Genomic DNA, 17,403 nt, shown 5'->3' on the forward strand with positions numbered 1-17,403 from the left:
CATTTAATTCCTCAAACCTGCATTTATAAATGGATATACAATTTCAAAATATTTAAATAATTTACAGTGACCAGATCTTTGGGGTCGGATTGACCGCCGAGGCTCAATCTGCTAAGCATGTCCCTGTCCTATCGTTGGACAACCATAAAATAACAACATATATGCTGAGCATAAAAAAAAAACCCAACAAAAAATCAAATCTTCAAGGCTCTTTGGATACTTCATTCGAATACCTGACCGCTTCCTTGGGATCGCGTAAGATGCACACGCCAGGTGTGCAGCATAAACTACAGCCCGGGGGAGGACACACACAACATTGAGACCTGCTCACGCGTTGCGCTTGACTGTTTGGGCTCAAGTGCATTTCCCTGTGTCTTTTTCTTCAGACTGTATTCATGCTCCTCTGTTTGTGTTGTGATGTTGTAAGGGTTTTTTTTTTTTGCGCCACATCTTCTGTTTGCACTTTCTGCTCCTTTTTTTTTGTTGTTGTTGTTTTTTGGTGGAAGTTGTTGAGGTTCTTTGAGATGTGTCCATTAAGATACGTAAACAATGTCATGATGTCATTTTAAACTTTTTCATAAAACATTTCAAAAAGTGCCCTCTTAAAAATGTATAATATATATTTTTTATACTCAGTGCACTTAGTATGTTGAGCTTGGGTTGCCTTGTCGAGGAGTTTGGAGCCTCTGTGGGCCACGTTCCAGCTTGGAGAAAATGTCTCCTCTGCATCCTTTAATTATGTGGATTACTTTGCAGTAGGTGCAATGATCTATGACTATTTCATACTATGTGGAAAAAAGTGCCTATTCAACTTTACATTTGAGTCAGTCATTCTAAATTCTCAAGAATTTTCACAGCATAAACTGCTCTCTCTTAACCTATAACACAGCAATCAATCCCTTTCCTCGGAATTTCCCCAGAATCTTCTACCTTTGAGTAAAGAACAAAAAATGTCTCTGAAATTTTGGCATAACTTGGTATGTGCTTAGTAAAACTTCTCATCTTTGCATATTCATTTTCTTTGTGGCTCCGTACTGCCAACAAAAAAAGTAGGGCATCATCAGGAACACAGAGTAAATTTGCCAATGTTAAATTAACAGGACGAGAGTATATATTATTCCAAGTGTACACTCTTAGTGTTAATTTAACACTGGTGTATTCACTGTTCAGTTTCCTCCTTTTAGTCAAGAGGGATATATAATTGGATATACATGACCAATAGAAATATACATCAAGCCTTATTTCAAAACTGCACTTTGAGTCTATAATCTCAGCACGCTATTTTCAAACAATGGTATTGTATTCTACTAAATGATTGTCAAATCAAGCGTGAAACCACTATGTAAGGTTACTATGTAAGCGTAAACAATGAGGAGCATATTGGACCTGATGATATTACCGAAAGCTGATTGAGATTCAGGAGCAAGAATTTGTAAGGTTTTTGTTTAACTGCATCCTCTAATATTGCAAAGAGGGAGATTTTTTTTCAATTTTGCGGTCGTGAAACAAGAACATTTTTCATAGGAAGGGCCTTCTTTGGCACCCACTTCGCGAACTCTGTCTGTCTGAATCCCAGCCGTTCCACTCTCTCTCTCTCTCTCTCTCTCTCTCTCTCTCTCTCGCTGTGGCCCGATTATCCACACGCTGCAAAGGACCTCATTTGTTTCTGTTTATGCTCTGTGTAGACATTCAGCGTTTCCAGTAACATGGTCTTTCTGCGAGGAGAGAGAGAGAGGAGAGAGAGAGAAAAGGAGCGCGTTTCCAACAGGGCGCAATCCGATTCCAGGGCAAGGCAGTCATTTGAAAGCCAGACCCTTGTAACTTAACATCCCCGCTGCTGGAAAAAAAAAGAAAGACATTCTCATTAAGCAAAGCAGACAAACTCCTCTAGCTAATCTACGGAAACTAAAAGGGATTGAGCAGACAGCAGAGAAATGGGCTGTGCTGACTGAAAGCCTGGGTGGGAAAGCAAATCTACAGGTGTGGAGGTGAGTTCACTATGGTTCGTCATTTGCTGTGGTGGGCATGGAAACTGTGAGGTTATTTATATCATATTGTTTTGGCCACCCGACCACTTCTGCTAATGTACCCAGCTGTCATCATTCGTTGCTGTGTTCAAGACCTAAACAGACATTTGTTCTTAATTATTTCTGAGGTCAAGACAAAAAAAAAACAAAAAAAAAACAAAAAAAAACGTGTATCTGAAAAACCTTTCACTCACAATGCAGCCCAGAGATCCTGAACTGCAATTTTGGTATATTTTTTTTTTGGCAGTCCATAACCTTGGCATTTGTGACAATCACACAACCTCATGCCTGCACATAGTTAAGAGGAGGGTGTAATATAGAGTGAGTACAGAATGGGTTCCCCATCCACTAATGGAAGACATGGCCTTGAGTTGAGAACAACAAGAGTTCAGAAATGTGTGGATGCCTTGTTTTTGCCCGTAGTGATATGTTCTAGCATTTAGTAGAAAGAGAGAGAGAGAGAGAGAGAGAGAGAGCGCAAAAAAAAAGCATAAACCAGTATTGCTAGTTTGGAGGAACACTGTTTTGTGGAAACAGTCGTGTGCCCTATCTTTTCAGGAGGTCTGTACATGTAGTTCCACTCCAGCGTCCACAGCACAATGAGATGAGACCACATGAAAGGTCGGTTGACTCTTTAGGTCAAGGCTCTGAACCAATGGCAAACCACGGGCGAAGCAAACACCGAATGGTGCGGCGGCGGGGGGGGCTTCGCCTCACTCCTTCCAGAAACACATGGCTTTCCGAAACGTTCTCCAGCACTCAGCACTTTCTCCCAGCTGCGCCACAAAGGCCCATGACTGCCATGCGCCGCAATTGGTCTAGCCAGCAAAGGAGTAATCAGATTCTACTGATCAAGCCCAGAAGACTCCACAGACAAACAGCTTGTAGAAAGAAAGCCAAAGACAGCCAGAGAGGATTAAAACTTAAACACAGAACGCAAACAAGCCGTCAATATTTTCGGGCTCCGGCTTCAGCGGACACACCCCCCCAAATCCAAAACCGATCATCAACCTGTGTCATTTTCTCCGTGTAAATATTTGCTCACAAGTCAAGTTATTGACTTACACAATTATAACAAACAGAACCATTGTTTTCTTTGCATAAAAAAAAAAAAGCCAGAAACCACCCACCTACTAAGAAAGAGCTCTAACAGAAAAAGATGAACTGGCTCTGTCTGTTGCCCCATTTGAGTAATTATCCACTGATGACAAATTAATGAGCACAGATGTTCAAAGCGAACAAAAAACGATTTGCTTACTTTTTTGGACTTTCGTTTTTTGGTTGCAGTACAAGGTAGACAGTGCATCAAATGGGGCGGAAAGCCAAAGTCAGCCTTATAGCTTGCGATGAGACACCATTTGCCAAGCTCAACATCCCATTCTCCTAAATTAAGGACTAAATAAGCGCTTAACAAGGTAGCATTTATGCTCCGTAGCTTTACCCACAACACAGCTGCTTTGCCCGGTTACAGACCCGTACCGCCGGTCAGGCGTCGTCTGCCAACCCACATCACCTCCTTCTTACCTCCTGCCCCCTGTTACCTTTGCCTCCTGTGTCCTCTGCTTGGGGCATGTGTCATATGTAGATTGTACTCTGAAAAGATCTTTGGAAAAAAAACAAAACAAAAAAAAAAAACACACTCTGTCTCTGCAGATGTGTGAACTGTTCAGAAACACTCCCCACTGTTCCTGATTCTGACATAGTGCTTAACCATCCATCCAGAAAAGCAGCCAGGTCTAAGACATGTCTGTGCTGGCAAGCTGAAAGGGGAAGACTCTGGAGGGCCAGGGAGACGAGAGTGAGATCTCGCCAAGTGTCCGCTCATTACAGTGGAGAGAGAGAGAGAGAGAGAGAGAGAGGGAGGGAGGGAGAGAGAGTGAGAGAGAGGGAGGGAGGGAGAGAGAGAGAAAAAAGAAAAAAAAACAATTAGGGTGATGATTTAGTTCTTTGGCCTCGCATGCTGTGATAATCGGAGTTTCCTGTGCGCAAATGCAATGGTATCTTCAGGAAAAGCTTATTTTGGATAACAGAGTCTCTGACAGAACATTTGAAAAAGAATTCATATTCTTCCCCCAGCAACTGTAGATAGTTACCAGAGGCTTATAGAGACCAGTATCCTACTCAAAATCCTCTGTAACAGGGCCATTTGGACTTGAGTCATATCAGGATTAGGATGAAAGCTAATGATGAAGGGCGCGCCTCTTTTTGTTGTGCCGGACAAAGAAACATCAAAGTGCTTATTCATTCATCTAAACCTTACCTTCACTCAAGACTTCTGAATGGAGCGGTGCCATGTCATGTCAAGTGTTCTGACGCTCCATTCCACCTTGCTCTGTTCTTTCCCTCCTTCTTTCCCTTCCTCTTCCTCCCTGGGCCCGGAGGTTTTTAAGCTGCCAACTCCAGCTATCATTCCTTCAGGATCCTACTTGAGTTTCAGAACTCCTCCAAGCTATGGAGATCACCCAGGATTCAGTCATCCCATTTATCTAAGAGAAACATATCCCTGCTCATCATGTTTCTGTCACTAATCATGGTTCTGAGATTAGGAAGAGACAAGGAAGTAAAAAAATACCTTTAAGCGGCTTCAGCAAAAGCGAACACATGATACCGAGGTATCTCTTTCTGCTAACCTCAAAAAAGGCTCATAACAAGTTGATTGTCAAAGTATTGTTTAGTGACACAGCTGGGATGGGGTTCTTACAAATTACTGGGTATTCAGTCCTGTCAAATGTTTGCCTGATTTTCCTCAGTCTTACAGGTGTATACGAAAAACTGCTCAAGCACACGAATAGATTCCGATTAAACGTTTGAAAACTACTTAAATATACAGACAGAACGCCTTGTATCAAAATCATTCTGTAAATCAATGTAAACTAACCTTAATTAATGAGTCTTTCTAATGGATATGGCTGATTGTTGTCTTACTTATATGGAAAAACGACACTTGAAATCTGTTCAAACATATAGACAGAGAATGTAGGTCTCGGGTTTTCCTCTCATGAGACACGTAGGTACTGTGGTAAACATGTCGTCCACACAGTGAGAGGAAGTTCTCTGGTGACAAAAAGGCACCAACTTCACACTCCAAACAAGCAGCACAGCAGAAAGGATGTGTGTGAACTACAAAGATAAAACCAACGGTTATGTTTTAATCCAGTCCAAACTACCAAGTCTCCAATATTTAACGCTGTTTCGCTTGTACAAGTACAGCGTGCCAGAACAGAAGTAAAGTAAGAAAGAATGTAAATAGGAACAGGGAGACGCCCTTTAATATAACACCAAGAAGAGAAGAAATAAGGTTCAGAGGACAAGTCAGACCGGTGTCCACTCAATCGCTGAAAAGCCAACTACATTTTCACCTTGGTCTTCTTTTGACAGGAGGTCCATTGGATTTCCTGTGTTGAGTAGCCTGCTTATGTAGGTTTGCCCATTGGGCCTCTTCAGCATAGTCAAATCCATACCAAGTACTCACTGGTGTCCCAGCTTGACTGAATGTGCCAGGACAAACATTTTCCCTCCCAAGGATGGCTTCCTTCATGTCACGCTAGGGTTGTTAGCCAGAGTCCCAATAGCCGCCAGGCTCCATTCTGGCCTCACAGACCTCAGAACAAGTTCATGAATCAAGACAGAAAACTCTTTTGGGCCTCAAATTATTGTCCGAGGCTACGTTTAATTGTGAAGTGTTAGTTTTGGCTTTGGAGCAACACTAATAATACAAAGAAAAAAAAAAACTTGTAAGGGTCTGAAGCTACCAAGCTTTGACTGGTCCAAGATTTTGATGTAAGAGAATTTAAATGTTCATTCCATAAAAGTGGGGGAAGTATGTCATAACGACAGAAAATAATTATAGCGAATAATACTGGATATGATACAACACACGTTAAGACATTAAGCTAATTCCGTGTGGTCAATACCTTAACTAATATTCTCAAAGAGACAACTGTATTTTGAGGTTAACATTTTTTGCACATAAATCTAATTTTCTCTTTCAGCTACATGAGTTGTAAAAACTAAAAGAGGACATAGTTACTAGGGCAGTTCAGTTGGAATTCAAATCCATTTAACTGTTGAGTTATGACATTAAAATTTAACACAGGTCACAGCTGGTAAAGATTTGCTCAAAGTAGGTGGCATTGTAACCAGTGACATCAAATACAGAATGACCAGATCAAATACAGAATGACCTCTGAAAACCTGATAGAGGACGAATTCCTGTTTAAGTCACGTTTGAAAATAGAAATTATTGCCTAGCTTTGAGTTGATCTTCTGTATATGACCACAATTCTGCTTGAAAAACACATTATACACTGCATGACACATCAACTTGTTGCAGTAAGACATCTGTTAAAGACTTGCCTAAGCAAAAGCAGCTAATTAGTGCAAGAGCAGCATGAATGGGGAAGGAAAGGTCAGTCTAATTTCAAAATGTAATGCAATGGAAAGCGTGTATGCCACAGTGAGAGGAAAAAGCTGTATAATCACCATAATTAGGTAATGTAAATATATGCAGTTATGAACAATCGTTTCTTCCTTGATGATTAAGGACACACATAATGTCAGTCTTTCCCCATGGTAATTCACAGGCTTTAGAAAGATTTCATTGTATTACAAAGATTCTGCTAGTAGTCTGAAAAAAAAGGGGTTGTGAATTTGCTCCAGATCAAGAAACTGTAATAAATTATGATCAGGTTATTAGGATTTGGATGAAAGATGTCTCGAAATATTTTTATGGAATAGGATTTTGGACAGAGAGAGAGAGAGAGAGAGAGAGAGAGAGAGAGAGAGAGAGAGAGAGAGAGAGAGAACATACAAAATCAGTTGAGTTGGATGTAATCTCGCACGTCCACACGTCTAAGAGTGCTTTTTGTCTCCTTGTCTCACAAAAATATAAGATGAAGCACACAATGTTATGAGCAACATGCTGTGACATTTTCCATGGTCAAATAAGAGGCAATTTGGCATCTATTAACTGTTTGGTACCACTTCCAAGGAACCACAGCTATTCTAGGAAATGCAAGAGTGAGCGGTGACTTACAGTAATACATCAAATGCAGAGTTTAGGCAGTTGACTCAATGCACTTCAATTAAAAAGGGGAACAAAGTATGCAATAAAGAAGATCTTGTAAATTGTATACATAATGAAAGATCTGAGGCACTTCGAAGCGTTTCATTTGACTTTAATTTCCGTTTTATAAATTCACCGCTGAAGCCAGTTAGATTAAATGCTTATAGACACATTCCTTAAGTGTTTAAAAAGTGAAGCAATATGACTGTAACAGTTTAGTTTTTACAGCTGGATCAGGTTATTCCACTGGATAATGGAATCTCTCAATCCACAATATCACTGTAACAATTGGTTTAGCAGAGCAGGAGAACACACAGTTCCACTCAGACAATTGCATATATCAGGGGAACAACAGCTGTGACCGTTTCGAGATGATCCCAGATTCGCGTCTCCGATGCCACTGTGCTACGTCTGTAGTGCTAACAAGATGCAGGCAATAAAAAAAACGACTAAGCTCCTATTAGCATCCATTGAAACGTTAGCAACCTTGCCCCACTTAGATAAGGCAAACGTGTGAGTGAATAATGACCCAAGGAAGCAGCTGTACTGCCCTGTGGCCCGCTCCCTGGACCACAGAGACACAATCGGGTCAGAGAGAGGGTATACCCACCCTTTTCATGCGTCATGCAGTTTCCCACAGGGGACTAGCCTTTTTTATATACATATCCATGTTTAAGGATTTTGGTTACCCCTTCATATCAAAATTTGTCAAGTGGATAGTGCTGTCCTTAATGCCGTAAAGCTTCGTGAGCGCTGATATTTAATCCTATGACAGTCACATGCAGAAGCACAGATGAGAAGTTGTCAACACCCTTCCTGTCACAGCAGCGTGCTATGTATTCCAGTGTAAAGTGCTGGTGAAAAGAACCAGTAAAAACTACGACTCTTATTTCAAGACATTCGGTTAAAGTGTGAGTAGTTTTAACAAACAAATGTCCATGTTTCATTTCTACCATGAAGCAATTAAAAAGAAAAGGCATTTTGCAACGATGAGCATGGTGTCATGGCAAAGATAGGTGCCGTATGTTACTGGGTAACTTCAGATGGTGTCTTACTGAGTCCTCTGGTTTCTGGCTGCCAGTAGCCTCGTGGAGAGAATCGTCCGGAAGGTCATCGTGCCGGATTAGGGTGAACTCGCGGATAAAGACAGCGTTGCCGTCATTTCCATACACTTTCGTCTGCGGATAAAACCAACAAATGAGTTATTCTACAGAGTGTTTCCAACTGAGGTATTAAGTTTGAAGGTTGAAAAAAAAAAAACATAAAAATTGAAACTTGAAATGTCTTTTACACTATGTGTACTACATTACTTGTACATTATTTCTTCATTTTGACTTAATCTTGAAGTATATACTGGAACAATTAGGTATCACAGCTTAATTTTGATATTATTCTTTTATCCCAGATAATACTATTCAGGTTAATTGAATGATTTATAATAACGGAAGACAAGAATGTGACAAGATAAGGACTCATCAATCAAGAACTGCAAGGAGACAAACGCTGCCAAAGTATCTGTGATTCATAAGATATTGTCTGGAGTATTCCGAGTGTAAATCAGAGGGTGTAAGATCAGTTCATGCATTCCTCTGGTCATACCAGTAGTTCTGTCTCTACAGACCCGTCAAGTGTGCAGGGAAAAAAAAAGACGTGTGTTTTTCCTACCATTTCACGCACATTAAAAAATGGATTTTCAGGCTGTTTGCTTGACTAAACGGTTTGTGTTATGTGGTTGGCCCCTGTTGTGCTGGGTTTCCCTTCAGTGTTTAGCAAAGCTTCCCATATTAGACGTCACACCAGGGGACCGCTTGGACGGGACCCATTAACAACACCAATCATTCTCAAGGATGCACAAACACGGCCCCCAGGCTTAGGCTGCTCTCCTTGGGCCATAAACGCCCCATAATGAGTGAGGTCAAGTGTGGGCCTCTGAAGACTCGTGCCAAACTGGAGATGTTGGAGGGTTACAGGGGAGGGGTGGGGGTGGGGGTGTTTGGAGTGGGGGAAAAAGAAACGCCTAAAGCAGGCTCTGCTAAGCAATCATCTCCAAAATACACACCACGTAATTATGGGATCTCACCTGTGAGTTGGCACGCAATGTGACAAACTCAAATGTAGTAATAACCAAAACTCAAACACCGTGCACGAAAATCAGGTGGCTAGAAGAAGGAACAATGACAAGACAGCGGGGTCTTGGTCGCTCAGGTAATTCCCTACAATTGCGTCTATGAAGTACCAACATCGTCGTCGTCTGTCTTTTAGCCATCATGATTCTGCTGAATTCAAGCCCTCAAAAGCCACAATAATGGACAGGTGTGATGTTATATCTAGGGAAAAAAATGCTTGCAATGTGGAAAATACCACGTACCTCATTTTTAATCTAAACTGGAACTGTGCTTTCTTTAAGACAACCCTTCCTTGTTTGGCTCCTTTTGTTTATTAGGCATGCTAACTTTGAACAGACTGGCTAGTATACCCTTGACAGGACACATTAGCTTGTTCACTTCCATCTGTGAAAGTAATCAGTGAGGTGGATTGGGAAATAACTGGGCATTGGGCAATAACTGGGTCTTCAGGATGGGAATGGGAGAAAAGAGCTATGACACATGACTGACACATAACCGCACATTGTATATCAACAGTCTAACGTGAGTCCAGCTGAATATGGGAACGGATATCAGCATGACTTCCACTGGATTTTGGGGGGTCCTATTCTAATACTAAGGGACTGTAACAATGCCTTGTAGATGAAGCTTTGAATTACAGCGCAGAGTATTTCGTAACCACTTGGGCCCACGTAGCATGCCAAATAAATGTCAGTATGACTCCTAAAACCCATATAGATATAGTCACTGTTTGGAAAAGCTTCAACAAATGCAAACATAATATTTGATTCCAAATACAAGTTTTGAAAATGTTTATGCTGTCTGACACAAATATGAGACAGCGTAGTTAATTTAACACTAGCAAATGAGCGGCGTAGCCTGATAAAAAAGACACATGACATCAAAAACATTCCATCAGCTAGGTTCCTTGAGACAGATCATGTTTTGACTTTTGACGTCGCCTCAATCAACAAATGGAGAAAGGATGTGCGTGTGTTTATGAGTGGCTGTTCCTTTGGCAGATTACCACATTCAACAGCACATAACTCCTGCTTATCACTGAAGTTCAACAACCTCCAAATTCTGGCTTGTTTAATTCTGCATATTCCACATATCTCGGGCCTTAAAGCAATTAGCGTCTGTTGTATGAGTCATGCCGTCATGTTCAATTTATTTTAAGTTTGGTATTCCATGGCTAGTAAATTAATAATTTAGGAAATTGACACTGGTCTCCAAGAAAGGCAAAAGAGAATTGAGAGAAAAACTTGAAGAACTGCCCAAATGTCCCAGAACAAGACAAACAGTGAAAAAAAAGAAACAGAAAGCCAGAGTGGTTAGTGCTAATATCACAGGCCTGCTGTAAACTAAGTCATGAAAGCTATATTTTTCCTTCATATTTTCTGAAGCGTTTTTCAGAGCTCCCTGACACCCAACTGACATTTTCACCTCTAAGAGTTGTGTGTATTGGGTCACAGTCAACTTAAAAATGATTTCCCGACGGACATTAAATTAGCACAGAGGAGCCCATGAAGTTGTGCTGCACATTCTTTTGGGTCATTGACGCCATATCCACCCACTAATTGGACACTGATTGGACAGAGAAATGTGGCGAGTACTGACGTCTGCTTGATTCGTCCATATCACACCGTATCTAAATCAATCACCGAGAGTTTACCAGAACTGAACAAGGGCGTGGAATGAAACTTGCTTGAACTGAGTCCTAATGGAGCATGGCAGCCAAGTGTTCTCTTGGGTCTTTAAGGCGAATCTATCACCCCCCCAAACACACACACACACACACCCACCTTTTTTTGCATCCTGCTTAAGAAAACAACCCGGTTGTTAAAATCAGATGTTATGGGCTTGCAATCCCACTGAACTCAGTCTCTGTGGTGGTAAGGACACTAATGTCCCACTCATTGGTCAACAAAACTTTCTGTGAAGGATTGTACTCTTTGGCAATACTTGCTGTGGTAGCATCATTTTGTGTCACCCATCAAATTCTGTACCCTAAAACAACTGGGCATGCTCCTATGTATGCCATTATAGTTCCTGCATTAGCTACATGACTATATCATTAACAGCAATGATGTAATGACATTAATAAAAAGTCTGTCTATAACCCAACCTATGCTTAAGATGAGTAATACTTTTTAAAAACAGAGACTTGCTTAACCACATAATATGCCCTAGTAACCTTAGTGGCAGATACAAATGGCTAAGGGCTCAGTGGAATAAATAACCCTCTCATGACATGTTTGAAGGAGAATAGAACCACCACTTGGAAAGAAAAGTGACGTCCTGACCATCCAACATCAACACAACTGTATGAGCTAACATGGAGGTCCACCAGAATATCAGGGTATCTATGAGTTGTATTGAGAGAGAGAGAGAGAGAGAGAGTGAGAGTTAGTTGGGGATGGAGTGCCCATGGTGCTGATTCATTTCCCTGCAGTTGGATTAGATTTCAAAGTGTGAGAGCAGCCCTCAGAGAGAAGGGGAGAGGGGAAGTGAACCCAGGGCACGGCGGTGCTTCAAACGAACATAATCAGCAGTAATAACACCAACCCGATATTATAATTGGCCTCTTCTGGAGAGAGATGCCAGCTTCCAGGGCCAGGGAAATGAGAGGGGGGCTACACCTTCGTTGCACCAGCCCAACTTAGGCTTCTGTTTCATGCATGGCCTCCTTTCATTAATAAGATCCCTTCCACTGTTTGGATAACGCCTCCCTCTTTTTCCAATCTGCTTCTAGCTATCTTAAATGAAGGAGGTAAAAGATGGCTTATCTGCTTTCGGGGGGGATCAGCCCTAGATTTTATTTTAGATTTTACGTCATGGATGGAGAAACACTGAATGATGACCATTCGCCCTCCATTCCTCTCGCTCTGTTTATCTCCTACTGTCTCTGATGGTTTATTTAAATGTCTTTCGGTTATCTCTTTCTCTTGCTCTGTCATTCTCCATCATGTCCTTTCATTCTCACACTGTCCCCTTTCTTGCTATCATCTGTAGCTGTTCTTCTCATTGGGCTGAATTGCTCAGCCTTTCTAGCATTTTCCATGGGAATGAGAGACTTAAGCCTGTACCCCACACATTGATCTATAGGAGGATTTTCCACACATAATCAGGGACACACATGCAGAATTTCATAAGAGCCTACCCTAATATTTGCTTGTTACCGTAGAAAAGCCAGATCACCAGTGATCACAGTCCTGATAAAGGCATACATCTCTTGTCAGTGACAGGGTCTTGGCTGGCACCGTGCAATATAACACTCTTTGGTGTAATATCCTCTCCTGGTTACAATTTGCACTTCAAGCGTTACGCTAGAGGAACGAGGTACCATGGCTGAGTAGCGACCGCACAAGAAAACAAAAGCAGCTCCTTTCATCACTTTTTCAGAGTCCTGACAGATTGTTTGGTTATTTTATATTTTCAGTCTTCCTGCTGAGGCCTTTGAAGATGTACCTACTCTGCCCGTGAAAGATTTTTTTTTCTTCTGGTAAAGCAGAGAAAAAGAATGAGTGGAGGGGGGGGTTAAGAGAAAGCAAGAAAAAGAACGAGAAGAGGTGGACGAGAAAGGGTGAGAGAAAAATAAAAAGAAAGAAAGAAAGAAAGAAAGAATGAGAGAAAGAACTTAATGTTCTGTTACTACTGTGCTGATGTTCAACTTTTTACACAGATCAGTGATGCCATCTGCCAACGTGAATGACTTTTCTCAGATGAGACATAACGTCCTTTTCCTCAGACTAAATGTGTTGGTGAAGAGTCATGAATCTTTTCTTTCTCTTGCCTTTTATAGAGAAGGCTTCTCTGCCCTTCAGAAGTCATAATGACCATGGGAATGAGATCAAGCCAAGCAAGACATGAATCCCTTTCACAATTGGTGCCTGTATGCGTCTGGACAGCCGGAACTGGAATGAGGGTGGATTTTTAGCCTCTTATGGCTATATCAAAGCCACTTCACCCTGACATGGTCTCAGAAGGTCGCAGTGCTCTTGAAGCAGTGATGACTAGCTCTTCAATTACTCTCAAGTCCATGGCTACCTTTCTGCTTGCTTGTCTTCTGCTGTTTACCAACCAACATTCCTGAAGAGCTTCCGCTCTGTAAACTATGCCTGTCACACAGTCTCCTGACTCGCTGTGCCCTTCCACCCCCTCCATGATGGTATTTTTGGTATTTGATTTGAGCGACCAGAAAAGGTCATTAGCGCACACATTGCCAAATGCTGTCATCCAAACAGCCAGCTTTGATTTATGACCTGGTAGTGACGATTAACCATATGGTCTACCTTGCTCACGTTAAAGGTTCTGCTAAAACAGGGTTTCCAACATGAATAGAATACGGATCATAAAGGGTTCTCTTTCAGATTTCTGACTCAATGTTAGATGTGGTTTACTTTCATAAACAAGCTGATTTGTAGCCAGGAAATAGAATTGCACAAAAAGAATGATCATGCTTTTATCAGTGCTAATCCACCGTTCTTTTTCTTCAGGCTAACCATTAACTTTACAACAAATGGAGAGAACTTTGACCCCCATGTGTTTATATGGGGAGGGTGTTGTGTGACTGATTTTTCCATTCTGCAAGAGCAAAGGAAGACGGAATAAACAGTTCTTTGAAAATTTTGCAAAAATATGAACACTAGAGACAACATGATGTCTATGAAATCACTGAACCACTGAAGTACAACTCCAGTGTTGCTGTATGAACGGGGAAGTATATGCCTAAAACCCAAGAATGAAATTTAAAAAGGTGATGATTCTGAAGGCTGATTTATTGACCTGGCAGGTACATATTAAACTAAAACAGAAAGACAACAGGAAGACGGAAAACTATGATAAGAGTTCATAGGCCAGTAAAAGCTTGATAACGCATACCAAAGAAAAAATTCATTTCATGAACTAAAATGGTAATGTGTGAGGGCCACAGTATGCTAGTCCTAATGTGCGGAAATCTTTTAATGTTTTGTGCAATCATAACTTTTGTAAATTTCTGCTTTAAAATTGCCTTTTGGATAACTGAAACCTTCAGATAACAACACAAAGTTTGACTCTGTTATTGTTTTTATTTTATTTCACTCTGTTTATCAATTATTGGTCAACATTCTATGCTAATATGCCATTTTTGCATATTTCCGTAACTGAAAGTATATTAGAAACACTGAACAGTGCTTAATGAATGAATGATAATCTGTGTGGTTTTAACAGCATTAATTGGCTTGGGTCAGAAGATTTTACATTTCAGTCTTCTATGTATTTATGCTTTCAGAATGTTAAAAATCTACTTATCGTTGGTGGAATTGACCTGGACCTCTGAGTTACCATCATTTATCAAAATATCATTGCAGTGTTGTATCAGAATTTTTTTTTTGCATCGTTAATGTATTATCATGGCCTTCTATGGACATGTTCTGGTCGCAGCTCAAAGGATTTCATAACAGTGTGACTTTACCTCCACACATGCCGTACTGTAGTTCCTTATTGTGCCTAAAAAGAATCAGGTCACTTCACCATATATGGCGTCGGACATGGCAAATCAAAATGCCAGTAAAAAAATAAAACAGATAAAGCTGCTTGTAAAGGAATAACTGAATGATCCTTGGGATTGTCAATGGAGATTAAATAGCTTTGGGAGACAGTACTCATAGTTATATGAGTCATGTGATGGAAAAATGCATGCACAGTTTGAATATAATTTTTGAGCAAAGATTTTCTTGACTCCGCATAGGCAATGTACAATATTCTAAAGTGTCACCCAATGGGAGTAACTATATTAGTGCTACCCTAATTAATCAAAGTTCGGTATTTAGGAAAATAGTGAGAGTTCTGCAGTTTTCCCTAACTAAATCGTTTAAAAAAAAATCATACACATCAACATAGGAAAATAGCACTCTAACAAAGCAATCGCAAAATAAAAGCAATTGTCTGGTCATGTGATATACGTGCGCACCCATGTACCTCAGTCTTCAGATAAAAGAAAAATTTGACGCAGGTATGCCACACATGTGACGACAGTCCTTCAGAACAAAGTCCAAAACATCCTCTATAAAGCTAGCTCCACTTTGGCATATGCTCCTAGGCGCACTGAGGTAGACCTAGGTCATACTGGTTTATGCATTTCTTTCATTAAGCACAAAAGGAGAGGAAGGGTGTGTAGTTGAGCAAACACATATGGGATAAAACCAATCTTCACTTGGTCTTTGGTGAACAAGGTGTATTTAAAACCCACGGTCGGCATGGCGGTGAAATGTGTGATTACTGAGGGACAGTGTCCCCGCATTTCATCAAAAAGTTTCACTTCTCCTTGGTTCAACTCTCCTGGTGGTTTTAACAACAAGGAAAGCTGTAGGAGGCCTTGTGGAAGCAAAGCACAAAGTGACACTAGCAACTGCAGGAAGAGATGGTCCAAAGAGTGGTTCCCAGATTTGTCCCTGGTGGAGCAGCATCCTGCTGAATACTAACTTTAAAAGTACAGATGGAGAAAACGAGGTGAGTAGCTCCAGAAGAGGGTCGCACAGTTAAATTTAAAACAGCCTTAAATAGACTTAAAACTTGCAGAAATGTTCAGAGTTCTTGCAGCTGTCATAGGATAGTTGAGGCATTTGACCTTTTTGAAAAGGAAGCAGTTTTGATCATTGTAACCAAGTCACTGTTGTGTTATGTAAAGCGCTATACCACCACCAGAGACTTTAAGCATGAGAAACTTATCACAAGCCACTAAGTACAAGAGGCATGCTATGGACTTAATGCAGAGTGGCACCGGTGGTATGCATTCTCTATATGTTGGCCTAAAGGTACATAGAAAACAAGAGATAGCATGTGAAAATTGGAGAAACTCTGAAAGGGAATGCATCAAAATTTAAAAGCATGGAATTTTTCAGAAAGTAAAGACTGGCAATGTTATGAAATGTCATATGCAAAAGGCAGTAGGTTTAGTATTTCTGATTTGAAAATAACAATCATTAGAGTTTGTAAGCTGTAGGACCGAACAACATGTTTTGACCTAATGGGATTTCACTAAAGTACTGATTGCAAGAGAATGTGGTTCTTCAGATCACATTAAATACAGTTTCTCATTAAGTTTCATTACTGTTGCTATGAAAAATATGCAGTGCTGTGATGCCAACTTGATTTAAAATTAGACGTGTTTATTTTGAATTTGATTAAACGAGCTTTAAACTTTGTCACTGTGTCGCCTGGTCTTCTAAAAGCCTAATTATAGTATGGAAAGAATGTTTTATGTTTGAAATTCAAGTTATTTCTTTTTTATCAGTGGCAGTGCATCTAATCATCTAACAGTGCTGTGTTAGCAACTGTACTCTGTACCGCAATCCAGAGCTCTTGAAATCAAAAGCAACTCTGGAGAATAATAACATTTGAGTTTGAATACTTACAGTTGAACAGTTTATTTTAACATAAAAAAACATTTTCTATTCCTACCTCTTTCATATATCTTCTTATACCTTCTTTCATATTTTGAAGTTAATGTGTTGAAATTTTGACATGAAAGTTTTTTGTTTGTTTGTTTTTCTGGAATCCACTGACATAGAATATTTTATTTAGATTATGTAAATGCAAGCCAAGATGATAATGGTAGATTTTTTTTTTCTAGTATCAAGACACTGGGTTCTTTCTCCCTGGCTTCCTCCCTGGCTTCCTTCCTACTGTTGAGTACAGCACCAAAGACTCTTGTGGAACTGAGCATCTGGGCTTTTTGAACACAGATGAGGAATTGGATATGAAGACCAAGTTGTGTGGAACTATGTAAATTTGTATATACGGCATTTGTACATTCTGTAAATATGTATAAATAACATTTTTATTTTTGTAAAAGAGAAAATCCTAAAAACTCATAAAGATCTACCCATCACCTCTGCACTAAAAAAAAAAAATCTTTCCTGATGTTCATCAGTTGATCTGTAAGAGACAAAAGTCAGTTTACAACAGCAGCTTGCATACAAAACCTAAAGCAAGAGGAGCTTTATCTCCCAAGAATTTCCAAGCAGTCCGTATCCTTGGCGTCTGCTTGCTTGTGCCTGTTTCCTTGACTACCAAGCACATCCACAAGCTTCCTGAGTCTGACAGCCTTGATAAAGAACAGAGCAGAGTCGTGTGGCTGCTGCTTGTCTGTGCCCTAGCAGATCACATGTCATTCACAGATCAGTACAAGAAAAAAACAAAACAAAAAAAAACATCATAG

The 17,403-nt window shown here is 40.4% G+C and overlaps 1 protein-coding gene across 1 annotated transcript in view; it reads right to left on the reverse strand.

Moving 5' to 3' along the window:
• Positions 1 to 9,358, reverse strand: part of LOC115816235 (ADAMTS-like protein 1) — a 59,233-nt gene extending 49,875 nt beyond the window's left edge. Inside the window, exons 1-3 of the mRNA XM_030779201.1 lie at positions 9,329 to 9,358; positions 8,890 to 9,039; positions 8,148 to 8,270 (exon numbers count right to left, since the gene is read on the reverse strand). Of these exons, the coding sequence (XP_030635061.1) occupies positions 8,148 to 8,270; positions 8,890 to 9,039; positions 9,329 to 9,358 (303 nt within the window). The remainder of the gene's footprint in view (positions 1 to 8,147; positions 8,271 to 8,889; positions 9,040 to 9,328) is intronic.
• Positions 9,359 to 17,403: the final 8,045 nt, after the last annotated feature.

This window comes from Chanos chanos, chromosome 7 (genome assembly GCF_902362185.1).
Source record: "Chanos chanos chromosome 7, fChaCha1.1, whole genome shotgun sequence".
Taxonomy (NCBI): domain Eukaryota; kingdom Metazoa; phylum Chordata; class Actinopteri; order Gonorynchiformes; family Chanidae; genus Chanos; species Chanos chanos.